A 13,186-nucleotide genomic window follows, 5' to 3' on the forward strand; every position below is an offset into this window, starting at 1 on the left:
CTGCTGCGTTTCCTTTCCACTCAGTTCTGTGATTCTGAAACATCGCTTTAACCCAAGCAGGAAGAAGGGCCTTAGGTGTAAGGCCCCATCACAGACACCTGCTTGCAGAGGGTAGATACGGGCAGAAGCGCTCCTGGCCTCGAGAAGGAGCTGAGAGCAGCGGCACTCCTCCAGGCGCTTCGGAGGAAGAGAGACGTGAGGAGACTCAGAATCTGAGCGGGATTCTGGGCAGGCAGGGGCAGGAAACGCCCAGGCAGTCGCCACACAAGCCTGGGCCTCACGACCAGGACCCAGCGGGGACAATGATGGGAGGGCAGGCAGATCTGAGAGCCGAGAAGGAAACGAGGGATTAAATAGAGTGGAGACACTGAGGTGGGAGAGTCGGGAGAGAGGAAGGAGCCGGCAGAGGAAACAGAGGAGAGAATCCAGGGCTGTGGGAGGGTCTTCCCAAGCTGCCGGCAGGTGCTCATTTAGAACAAACTGGAAAACGACAGAAGACAGCATCGGGGGGCCCTGGAAGGGCCTGGCTGGGCTGCCCCGGAAGCACGGCTCTGCGGTCTGGGGCCCCAGACAGGGCAGCGCGGTGATTCTATAGCCGTTAGGTTGAACAGGATGGAGGGAGCCCCCAGTGCGGTCTGGGTCCTGAGCAAGGCTCAGTCTGCCCCTGCCCTTCAGGTCTAGACGTGCAGTGACGGCGCAGTGCGACGCCAGTGAGCGGAGCGCGGGGAGAGCGGAGGGAGGAGGCCCTGCAGGGAAGCCTTACAAGGGAGGGACCCGGACGGGGGGGACAGTGGTGGGCGTGTGCCAGACAGAGGAGGTGGGAAAGGCTAGGGCTCCCAGGCCAGGGGGCAGAGTTGCTGGCAGCCTGCCCCGGCACCTGAGCTTGGCAGGGAGTGGCAAGAGGAGACCAGAGAGGGCAGACGCCCAGCTGTGTGGCTGGCAGGTCAAGGTCTCTTTTGCCCCGGGCCCGCATTTCATCCATCTAGGAAACCCTGCACTGTTTCAGATCCCTCTGGGTGGAAATGCCTCATTTGCGTCTCATTCTGGGGGCTCCAAGAAAAAAAAATCATATGGCATTTTAGAGAGCTAATTTATTTTTCCCATCTACCTACCTCCCTGTCTGTTTGTCTGTCTATCTATCTAGCTATATTTTTAGGGCCACATGCCCAGCACATGCAAGTTCCCAGGCTAGGGGTTAAATCAGAGCTGCAGCTGCCAGCCTATGCCACAGTCACAGTAGCGTGGAATTGGAGCCGTGTCTGGGACCTACACCACAGCTCATGGTAACGCCAGATCCTTAACCCACTGAGCGAGGCCAGGGAGCGAACCAGAGTCCTCATGGATACTATTTGGGTTCTTAACTCACTGAGCCACAATGGGAACTCCTATTTTTATTTTTTATGGCTGCATTCACCGCATATAGGAGTTCCTGGGCTAGGGATCAAATCCCAGCCACAGCTTCGACCTACACGGCAGCTGCAGCAACTCCAGATCCTTTAACCCACTCTGCTGGGCCAGGGATCAAACCCTTTTCTCCATAGTACCACAAGCCACGGCAGTCGGAGCCCACTGTGCCGCAGGGGAAACTTTCTAGAGAGCTAATTTAAATCAATTGGCTTCCTATTAGCACCCAGATTCCATTTTGAAGAACAACTGAGTGCCTTCATGGCTGGCTGTCTCCAAGCATTAGAGCTGTGGTCTTTAATTTTTGAAAAATACTTGATTTTACAAATTGTAACATTTTTTTCCACATTCAAATGTCTCTGTTTCCTTTCTGACACTAAAAACTCCCCTTAATTTTTGTTGGGATTTAGAGGAAGGATAAATATACACAGAAATGATGTCTGTGCTGCTCACGAGGAGTCATTAACTTAGAGTCACAGGATTCTATGGGCAAACCCAGGCATCTGGGTCACTCTGATTTTTGGGGGGCAGTTCCCTGTAATCCGCAGGAGTGAAGATTCCTAGGGAGGGGACGAAAGGTTGCTTTCAAGCGCCACCACACGTTTCTGAAGTCAGCGATTGGTTTCACGCTCAGTAAGGTCCTTCTTTCTCTCTCTCTTTTTTTATCTAGTCTTCTGCTGACTTTTATTTTCTCTCATTGCCCACCGGGGATCTCTGATGAGATACGATGGAAGCGATATCTAGGGCTATCCGATTCTGCTGTATCTTTAAAAAAATATTGTTCCCGTTTCAGATGATGGCTTTACAGGTTCTCAGTCTTTCATCACTGGGATTAATCACCATCAAGAGCAGGTTTTGTTCAGGTTCTCTGAATTAGGGGAGGGCAGATGTAAAGACTAAAGATGCAATGACTTCTATTACATTAAAGCGAATCACCCAGCTCGCCTGGTCCGAGAGCTCTGTCCTTCCCTCCATAAACGTGGGCCTCCTTCTGAGTGTGGTTAGGGAACTCGGCTCCTGTAATTTGTGACCTGTTTTACTGTTGGGGCGATGCTCTTGTGAGATCGAGCATTTGTCATAAATCACGTGAAAAAATAAATTGAGCAACTTCTCTACTGTGTAGAAATCCTCTATTTTCAGTGGTTGCCCATCGCATCGTTCTCCACTGGAAAGGGTAACAGTTAAAGAAAAAGTTGAAGGCCACCCTCCTGATGCCTCCAGCTCTGAGCTTTTTCCTTTTGGACTCTGGGCATTTTATGACCTGCTCTCCTCAGCATCCCAGCTTTCACATCAGGGGCTCCGACTTGAGCGTTTCCTGTCGAGTCACCCAACGTGTTAACTGTACCACCGCACATTCCAAGGTGTTTCCATCAGAGCTGATGCCGAGAAGGAGTACCAGCCACCCACTGCCACCACCTTCCCGCCATTTCTCACCAGACGCGTGATCTGCTCCTTTCCCTGTCCAGGTTTCCGGGGCTTGGATAGACCACGGCACGCGAGCCCTGAACAGCAGGACGGGCCACTGGTGCCTGTGTGACGGGAGGAGTCAGGAAGGTTCTCGCGTCACTCTTCTCAGCTGTGCCCACGTGTCCTTTCAGCAAGCACAGACCTGCCAGGTGCGTGCACGTCCGCCAGCAAGGAGGGTCCTGCCGCCCGGGCTGCTGGTGAGTTGCATTTGCGAGGCACATCCCTGGAGCCTGGCTGTTTCTTCCCAGTTACCAGATCTCCGACTCCACCGTGATGAGGACGGCGGCAGCGGGTGGCCCAGCAGAGGACCAGACCGTCTGCCACAGTAATGAGGTTTCATTCCAGGGGCCAACGGGTGCTGCCTGAGGAAGCTTCTGAGGTGTGTCTGTGCACGCGCGAGAGACTGGGAATGGATGGGTGATGTCTGCCGTGGGTGAGGAGGTGAGGGGCAGGGCCCCACATGCCTCTTTTTTGCTGTTTCTCAGGTCCTTCTGGATTATAACCGTAGAACCTCGAAAGCAGAGCTGTCCCCTTCTGTAACAGCCAGAGTCTGTCACCCACACACCTTCCTTAGAAATGCAAGGTGAGAGTGAGAGCTCTTTATGCTGACGGTTGATGATCTCTAATTAATGCATCACCTTTTTGGCAATTTACAGCTTGGCTGTGCTGACAGGTAGTTTGTAGCAGACTGTATGAAAGGAGGATGATCTCATTTTTCCCCTTTGCGATAATGTTGAACCAAAGTTTGAACAGATTAAAAAGCCACTGAGAAGCTCCCCTTGTGGCTCAGCTGGTTAATAACCTGACAGAGTGTCCAAGAGGATTCAGGCTCGATCCCTGGTCTCACTCAGGGGTTAAGGATCCAGCATTGCCGCAGTGTAGGGTACAGATGCGGCTTGGATCTGGCATGGCTGTGGCTGTGGCATAGGCCTGGCACTGCAGCTCTGATTTGACCCTTGGCCTCGGAACTTCCATATGCCACAGGTGTGACCATTAAAAAAAAGCCAATGAAACAGAGAACCTTGCCTTTTTGGGGGGAATTATTTAGAAGGTTGAGACTCCAATGGAATTTTGTAAATAGTAAAAGGAAGAGGGAGGGAGGTGGGGAGGGGGCGGAATTCCTCATGATCCTTCGTATTTCTGTGATGTCCGTTGTTACTTCTCCTTTTTCATTTCTAATTTTATTGATTTGAGTCCTCTCTCTTTTTTTCTTGAGAAGTCTGGCTAAGGGTTTATCAATTTTGTTGATCTTTTCAAAGAACCAGCTTTTCGTTTCATTCATCTTTTCTATGGTTTTGTTTCTATTTCATTGATTTCTGCTCTGATCTTTATGATTTCTTTCCTTCTACTAACTCTAGGTCTTGTCTGTTCTCTCTCAAGCTGCTTTAGATGTAAAGTTAGCTTGTTTATTTGAGCTTTTTCTTGTTGCCTGAGATGGGCTTGTATTGCTATAAACTTTCCTCTTAGAACGGCTTTTGCTGCATCCCATAGGTTTTAGAGTGTCGTATCTTCCTTGTCATTTGCTTCTAGGTATTTTTTAATTTCCTCTTTGATTTCTTCAGTGATCCATTGGTTGTTTAGTAGCATGTTGTTGAGTCTCCACATGTTTGTGTTTTTTGCAGCTTTCTTCTTGTTGTTGATTTCCAGTTGTATAGCATTGTGGTCAGAAAAGATGCTTGATATGATTTTAGTTTTCTTATAGTTACCGAAGCTTGATTTGTAGCCCAAGATGTGATCAATCTTAGAGAATGTTCCATGTGCACTTGAGAAGAATGCATATTCTGTTGCTTTTGGATGGAATGTCCTGTAAATATCTATTAAGTCCATCTGGTCTAATGCTTCATTCAGGTCCTGTGTTTCCTTATTGATTTTCTGTCTGGATGATCTGTCCATTGCTGTAAGTGGGGTGTTAAAGTCCTCCAGTATGATTGTGTTATTGTCGATTTGTCCTTTTAAGGTTGTTAGCAATTGCCTTATATATTGTGGTGAACCTATGTTGGGTGCATAGATAGTTAAAATTGTTATATCTTCTTCTTGGATTGATCCTTTGATCATTATGTAGTGACCTTCCTTGTCTCTTAAAGTATTCTTCATTTTAAAGTCTATTTTGTCTGATATGAGTATTGCTGCTCCAGCTTTCTTTTGATTCCCGTTTGCATGAAATATTTTCTTCCATCCTCTCACTTTCAACTTGTATGTGTCCCTAGAAGTGAAGTGGGTCTCTTGAACAAGACAGCATATATATGGGTCTTGTTTTTGTATCCATTCAGCCAGTCTATGTCTTTCGGTTGGGGCATTTATTTCGTTATTGATATGTATGTTCTTAATGCCATTTTATTAATTGCTTTGGATTTGTTCTTGTTGCTCTTTTTTCTTCCCTTCTTTTCTTCTTCTCTCCTCTTCTGGTTTGATGACTATCTTTAGCGTTGTATTTGAGTTTATTTTTCTTTGTTTGTGTATCAATTGTAGATTTTTGGTTTGCAGTTATCCTGAAGTTTTGATATAAGAGTCTATATATATATATATATATATATATATATATATATATATATATATGAGATTCTTTTGAGTTGTTGGTCTCTTAATTGCAAGTGCATCTCCAGTGTCCTGCATGTGTACCCTCCTCTTCTCATGATTTCTGATTTTGGAGGTATAATTGTACATGGATGATTTCGTATCTTTACTGTATACATGCCTTTACTGGTGAGCCTTGTCATCTGTGGTATCTGTGGTTTCCTGTTGCTGCCTTTTCTTTTCTGCCTAGAGAAGTTCCTTTAGTATTTGTTGTAAGGCTGGTTTAGTGTTGCTGAATTCTCTTAGCTTTTGCTTATCTGTAAATCTTTTGATTTCTCCTTCAAATCTGAATGAGAGCCTTGTTGGGTAAAGTAATCTTGGTTGGAGGTTTTTTTCCTTTCATCACGTTGAGTATATCATGCCACTCCCTTCTGGCCTGCAGAGTTTTCTGCTGAAAAATCTGCCAGTAACCTTATCAGGGTTCCCTTGTATGTTATTTGTTTCTTTTCCCTAGCTGCTTTCAATATTTTCTCTTTGCCTTTAATTTTGGTCAGTTTGATTAATATGTTTCAGGGTGTTCCTCCTTGGGTTTATTTTATATGGCACTTGTTGTGCTTCCTGGATTTGAGCGAGTGGTTCCTCTCCCATTTTAGGGAAGCTTTTGACTACTATCTATTCAAATATTTTTTCTGTGCATTTCTCTGTCTCTTCTCCTTCTGGCACCCCTATAATACAGATGTTGGTGCATTTAACGTTGTCCCAGAGTTCTCTGACACTCTCTTCATTTGTTTTCAATCTTTTTTCTCTTTTCTGTTCCCCATCAGTGATTTCCACTAGCCTGTCCTCCACCTCGCTTATTCGTTCTTCTGCCTCCTGTATTCTGCTGTTGGCTGCTTCTAGTGAATTTTTTGTTTCAGTTATCGTATTTTGCATCTCTTCTTGCTTAAGTTTTATATCTTGTATCTCTTTGCTCAGTGTTTCCTGTAAGTTATCCATCTTTGCCTCCAGTTTATTTCCAATGTCTTGCATCATCTTCAGCATCAACAGTGTAAAGTCTTTTTCTCCTAGAGGCTGAGAATCTCCTGATCACTTAGCTGATTTTCTGGGGTTTTTCCTTTCTCCCTCATCTGAGTTATAGTTCTCTGTCTTTTCATTTTTATAGGTCTTGGGTGTGGTGACCTTTTTATAGATAATAGAGTAGTAGCCTCTCTTGTTTCTGGTGTCTGCCCCCCTTGTGGCTGAAGTTGGTATGGGGACTTGCTGTAGGCTTCCTGATGGGAGGGGCTGATGCCTGCCCCCTGGTAGGTGGAGCTGATTCTAATCCCTCTGGTGGGTGGTGCTTTGTCTCTGGATGGGATTAGAGGTGGCTGTGTGCCTGAGGGGTCTTTAGGTAGCCTCTTTACTGAGGGGCAGGGCTGTGATTCCACCTGGATTGTTGTTTGCCCTGGGGCTTCTCAGTGATGATGGGTGGGGCCAGATTTTCTCAAAATGGCCACCTCCAGAGAAACGCATGCTGATGAATATTCCTGACAGCTTTGCTTCCAATGACCTTCCCTCACAACAAGCCATGTTTACCCCTGTTTTCCCAGGATGTCCTCCAAAAACTGCAGTCAGGTTTGACCCAGATTCCCGTGGAGACCTCACTCTGCCCTGGGACCCAGTGCACGTGAAAGTCTGTGTGTGCCTTTTAAGAATGGGGTCTCTGTTTCCCCCAGTCCTGTGGAGCTCCTGTGCACAAGCCCCACTGGCCTTCAATGCCAGATGCTCCAGGGGCTCTTTCTCCCAGTGCCAGGTCCCCACACGTGGGAGTTTGATGTGGGGCTCAGAACTCTCACTCCTGTAGGTGCGTCTCTGTGAACCAGTTAGTTTTCAGTCTGTGGAGCTTCCCACCCGGGAGGTGTGGGGTTGTTTATATCACGAAATCACCCCTCCTACCTGTGGATGTGACGTCCTCTTTGTCTTCTGGAGCAGGGTATCTTTTTTAAGGTTTCCATTCCTTTTGGTTGAAGATTGCTCAGCCTTTAGTTGTGAATTTTGTTGTTTTTAGGAGAGAAGTTGAGCTCCAGTCCTTCTAATCCACCATCTTAATCCCTTCTCCTGGAATTCCTCATGACAGTTGGGCAGGGACTGTCCCCTACCTGAGAGCAAGCAGAGGAAGCGAAGGCTGGTGGGGACTTTGGTTCCCCAGGCAGTGGTTCAGATTCCGAGCGAGAACCAGCAGGACTGGGAGGTGGCGTCAGCCTCTGGGCGGGACGTGTGCTTGGCTCTGTCTTGGTTTTCCTGGTGTCGGCCCCTCAGTGGAGGAGGTCCTCTTGCTGGACACTCCCCTGGTCCCCTCACTGCTCCCGTGCGGCACTTATTACAGATCTCAGGCACATATTGGGACCAGTCTTTGATGAATGTGCATCTCCCTTGCTGGACTGTAAACTCCACGAAGAAAGGGCTCATGTCCACCAGCCTAGCTTCCAGGTTCCGGGCCCGAAATAGGTGGTCAATAATCAGTATTGCTATTAAACAGATTTTTAAGTAGTCATCAAACCAACAAATGGCTTTTTCAAGCATCGCCTTTGAGTGCCACCAAGAACGAGTGGTATTCATGGTTGGGTCAGAAGCCAAATCGGAGGCTGTGGCTGAGGTCTCTGGAAGATGGCATCTGCTTTGCTGCAGATGAATGATGAATCAGTGTCTTCTTCTCCCCTTTTCCTTTGTATTTTATTTCCCCGCTAAGGGCTTTGCATAATACCGCCTCCCAGCAGCTCATGAAACCACATCCTCTGTCACACACTCCCCGAGGGTCTTCATCTTTCCTTTCCACCCCTCCCTGTGTTACTGTACCTTCCAGCTTCTCAACACACCCAGGTCACAGGGGGGCTTGTTTCAAAATGTTTCAGAGCCGATACAGACTTTAGAACATTACAACAAAGAACTAGAAGAACTGGGAGTTCCCACGGTGGCTCAGTGTGTTAAGAGCATGACTAGAATCCTCAAGGATGCGGGTTCAAGAAGAGACAGCCTGTTCAATAAGTGGTGCTGGGAAAACTGGACGGCCACATGGAAAAGAATGAAGTTAGAACACTCCCTAACACCATACACAAAAAGAAACTCCAAATGGATTAAAGACCTAGATATAAGACCAGACACTATCAAACTCCTAGAGGAAGACATAGGCCAAACACTCTCTGACATTAACGACAGCAACATCTTCTCAGCTCCACCTCTTGGAGTAATGACAATAAAAATAAACGAATGGGACTTAGTTAAACTCAAAAGTTTCTGCACAGCAAAGGAAACCCTAAACAAAATGAAAAGACAACCCACAGAATGGGAGAAAATATTTGCAAGTGAATTGACTGACAAGGGATTAATCTCTAAAATTTATAAACACCCCTTACAGCTCAGTACCAAAAAAACAAACAACCCCATCAAAAAATGGGCAGAAGATCTAACCAGACATTTCTCCAAAGAAGACACACGGATGGCCAAAAAACACATGAAAAGATGTTCAGCATCACTCCTCATCAGAGAAATGCAAATCAAAACCACGCTGAGGCACCACCTCACACCAGCCAGAATGGCCATCACCAAAAAGTCTACAAACAGTAAGTGCTGGAGAGGGTGTGGAGAAAAAGGAAGCCTTATCACACTGTTGGTGGGAATGTAAACTGGTGCAACCCCTGTGGAAAACAGTATGGAGATGCCTCAGAACACTAAAAATAGAACTCCCATTTGATCCAGCAGTCCCACTCCTGGGCATCTCTCCAGAGAAAACCATGACTCGCAAAGACACATGTACTCCGATGTTCACTGCAGCACTATTTGCAACAGCCCAGACATGGAAACCACCTCAATGTCCATGGACAGAGGCGTGGCTCAAGAAGAGGTGGTCCATATACACAATGGACTACGACTCAGCCATTGAAAGGAACGAAATACCAAACACTTTTAGCAACGCGGATGGACCTAGAAATTATCATGCTAAGCGAAGTCAGTCAGACAATGAGACACCAGCATCAAATGCTATCATTTGCATGTGGAATCTGAAAAAAGGACACAATGAACTTCTTTGCAGAACAGAAGCTGACTCATAGACTTTGAAAAACTTATGGTTTCCAAAGGAGAGAGTTCGGGGGATGGGGGGGGATGCCTGGGGTTGTGGAATGGAAATCGTATAAAATTGGATTGTGATGATCATTGTACAACTACAAATGTAATAAATTAATTGAGTAATTAAAAAAAATAAAATCCATGTGCAAATAAAACAAAATAAAATAAAATCAGGTTCAATCCTTGGCCTTGCTCAGTGGGTTAAGGATCCAGCGTTGCTGTGAGCTGCCATGTAGGTTGTCGATCTGGCTTGGATCTGGCATCGTTGTGGCTGTGGATAGTCTGGCATCTGCAGCTCTGATTCAGCCGCTAGCCTGGGCACTTCCATAGGCCACAGGTGTGGCCCTAAAAAAACAAAAAAAAAGAAAAAAAGAAATAGAAGAAGTGATGTTTCTCCATCACTTTACCTGGTTTCACCTCTGCAGCATTTGACACTGTGTCTACTTCCTGCTTTTTAACCTGTTGGATGTGCAGTCTTCCCCCTTCTGGGCTCCTCTCCTACTTACCTGACTGTTTCTTCTCTCTCTGGCTGCCTCCTCCACCCCCTAAAAGCTGGTGTTTCTCAAGGCGATTCCCTGGGCCTCCTTCCTCCTCCTGCTCCTCGTGCTTCCTCTGCTCTCCCTTCTCCTCCTGCTCCCGGTGCCTTCTCTGTCCACCTCACTTGTTTGCAGCTACCACAGATCACCTGTGACTCTCAGGTCCAGCTCTCCCCTCCCGAGCTCAGCTGCAATTCCCAACCCGCAGATTCAGCACAGGCTCGCCCTCCCACATTCTGATTTGTGTCTCACTCTCGTCTCCTGAATGGTTTGTATACAGTAGACGTTTGACCTTTTCAGTTCAACTTCCATTTGCTTCCAGAGTTGGTCTCTGGAAAAATGAAGCCGAGCCTACCATTCCCCTCCTTAGATCCCCCTTACCGGTTCCCCGGGTGGGTGACTGTGTGAGTGCTTACTGGTTGGCACTATTCTGACCGCTTCACCTGTGGCACCCGCTTCCTCGTCCCCACTGCTCTGTGAAGCAGGTCCTGCTGTGTCCTGTGTCAAGATGCGCCTGATGTGTTCAGGGTCACACCAAGTGCGTCCTTTTCAGCTCGATTAGGAAGCCCTTTCTACGACTCCCTCTATGTTCCCATCCCAGGAACCTTCCTCTCCCTTCTTTTTTTTTTTTTTTTGGCTTTTTAGGGCCCCACCCGAGGCATGTGGAGGTTCCCAGGCTAGGGGTCCAATCCGGAGCTACAGCTGCCGACCTACACCACAGCTCTTGGCAATGCCGGATCCTTAACCCACTGAGTGAGGCCAGGGGATCGAACCCTCAACCTCATGGTTCCCAGCCGGATTCATTTCCACTGTGCCACAGCGGGAACTCCCTCTCATTCCTTAACACTCTCTCCTCCTGCACACCCCCTGCCTCCTGCCTGCTGGACCACTGCCTGCAATGTTGTGGATCCATCTCTCACCTGCTTGACTCCTACGCACCCGTCAAGACTCAATACCCAAACCATCTTCTCTGTCAAGACTCCAAACTCCCTGGACAAACTTGGTCCCTCTCATCTCTGTGATGAGACTCCCTTCCAGCACAGCACTTTCTCTTCTGTTGCACACGGGGGCTCTGCTTATGCATCTGTGTTTTCTGCAAGACAATGAGCTTCTTGAAACCAGGAAGTGTCAGTCTCTCACCCCTGTTTCTTAGCATCTGGCAGGGCCTGCTATACAGTGGGTCATCCAGAAAGGTTTATTGAAGACAGCAATTAACCAGAAGCTCCATGAGGTCAGGAACCATGTCTCTCTTTTTCAGTGCTGTGTACCCAGCCCCGCGCGTAATACACAGGAAGTGCTTGATCAAGTTTGATCTCTTGGTGTGTAATAGTTTGTTTCTTATTTATGTTTAAGACATCAGGGGTCTTCTCGACACCTTTTAGAATTGACTGAAAATTAGGTATCATAAGCAGAGATAAATAACATATCTATTGAATTTTAGGCCATCGTCTCTGTTATAACTGAATGTATTCATGTTTTTAGATTGGGAGCTGTTTAGTTATCACTCATACTCACTAAGAATGAAAAATGAAGTTACTTGCTTTTTAAAAAATGTGGACTGACGTGTTAGGATTGCTGGGATTCAGTACTTTGCAATTTAAAAGTGACTTTTCATCAGTTGAGCCCAAACAGAAGAAGGGAGGGAAGGAGCGGTGTCCTGGGAGCCCCGGCTGCCTGGACAGGAGCCTTTACCTGCTGGCCGGGCTTGATGGGGGACAGCGTGATGCCCTGGGTGTTGATGACGGGCAGGATCTGGTTCCCGATGACGGTGGCGATGACCTGGCCCTGAGCGTTCGTCAGGAGCTGGGGGGTGATGGGCTGCACCTGAAGGCCCTGAGCGCCGCTGGCCGCGTGGCCGGCCGGCCCCGGATTCGGCAGCAGAGGAATGGTCCCGATAATCTGCAAGAGACATGACCGCGGGTGAGGCCTGGCCTCTGCGCACGCGCCCGGGAGACCACCCACGCCCCGGTCTCTGTCGGGGCTCCCCAGGAGCCGATGCAGAGCCGGCGATCAGCTCTGGGGATTCGGGCGTGGAAGAAAGTGGCAGATGGGAGCCTCGGAAGGGGAGAGAGACACACGCTGACTGAGTGCACGGAGGGAAGGGAAAAACAGCTTATCTAAAAATAAAATCAGGAGTTTCCTGGTGGCCTAGCGGGTTAAGGGTGCAGTGTTGTCACTGCTGAGGCTCGGGTCACCGCTATGGCGAGGGTTTGATCCCTGGCCCCCAAAGTTCCGCATGCCGCGGGCGTGGCAGAAAAAAATTCGAAAATAAAATAAAGCATCAGCGGGGGCAGAAACATTTGACTTCAGCCCGGGCAGCACAGACACCTGCTCTGTCTCAGAACCAGATGGAAACCCCTGCAGGCAAGGTCCTCCCTCGGCTGGGGGGCTGCACCTCTTCCCTGCAGGGCTCCTCAGAGCAGCCTTGCTCTCTCATCTCTCCTGCCCTTCCCTGACATCCTGCTTCTCTCTCAAGGTTGGGGTCCGCTCCCCGACAACCCAGCAGGACGAGGGGCCTCAGTCCACTGGTGTTCGTGATGGTCTGGAGCCTGGGTTCTGGGGTCAAGGACATGGGGTCCATGCCCAGCTGTGCCCTGTCCTCTCCAACACTGTCAAGGAGCCTGAGCTTTCTGAAGGCTTGAAAAAACGGATCACCAGCACATAGCTGACCCTCAAAATACAGGTAAGATGACCACCCAGGACGAAACATGTCTAAAATGCATTTTAAATGATGTGTCTTAAACCAGGGCCTTCGTGGCAGGTGCGGAGAAGGCTCTTCTCTGCATCTGGTGGCCTCTGGCTTCAGTGGCGGCCTCGTGGGGAGCATCATGGCGTGGAAGGGGGGCTGGCCCTGTGTGGCGGAGAAAGGGAGCTTGCCCAGAGCACACGGTGTTTGTGAGGTCTGCAGACACAGTTCACACCGGTCCACCGTCAGGGACGGATCTGATCTGTAAGGGACACGGACAGCAGATGGGCTGCCAAAGGGGAGAGGGGAGGGAGTGGGCTGGGCTGGGAGCTTGGGGTTCATGGATGCAAAGGGTTACGTTAAGAAAGGTTAGGCAGTGAGGCCCTGCTGTATAGCCCAGGGAACTGTGTCCAGTCACTTGGGAGGGAGCATGAAGAAAGACACTGTGAGAAAGAGAGTGTGTTTAGACGTGCAA

General features: G+C 48.4%; 1 protein-coding gene and 1 long non-coding RNA gene across 2 annotated transcripts in view; one reads left to right on the forward strand and one right to left on the reverse strand.

Moving 5' to 3' along the window:
• POU6F2 (POU class 6 homeobox 2) overlaps window positions 1-13,186 on the reverse strand; it is a 484,815-nt gene that overhangs the window by 22,792 nt on the left and 448,837 nt on the right. Inside the window, exon 7 of the mRNA XM_047763270.1 lies at window positions 11,718-11,924. Within this exon, the coding sequence (XP_047619226.1) occupies window positions 11,718-11,924 (207 nt within the window). The remainder of the gene's footprint in view (window positions 1-11,717; window positions 11,925-13,186) is intronic.
• LOC125117412 (uncharacterized) overlaps window positions 1-13,186 on the forward strand; it is a 48,122-nt gene that overhangs the window by 15,008 nt on the left and 19,928 nt on the right. The window contains exons 3-6 of the long non-coding RNA XR_007132622.1: window positions 2,871-3,020; window positions 3,120-3,250; window positions 3,357-3,454; window positions 12,502-12,708. This is a non-coding gene — a long non-coding RNA (uncharacterized LOC125117412). The remainder of the gene's footprint in view (window positions 1-2,870; window positions 3,021-3,119; window positions 3,251-3,356; window positions 3,455-12,501; window positions 12,709-13,186) is intronic.

This window comes from Phacochoerus africanus, chromosome 16 (genome assembly GCF_016906955.1).
Source record: "Phacochoerus africanus isolate WHEZ1 chromosome 16, ROS_Pafr_v1, whole genome shotgun sequence".
Taxonomy (NCBI): domain Eukaryota; kingdom Metazoa; phylum Chordata; class Mammalia; order Artiodactyla; family Suidae; genus Phacochoerus; species Phacochoerus africanus.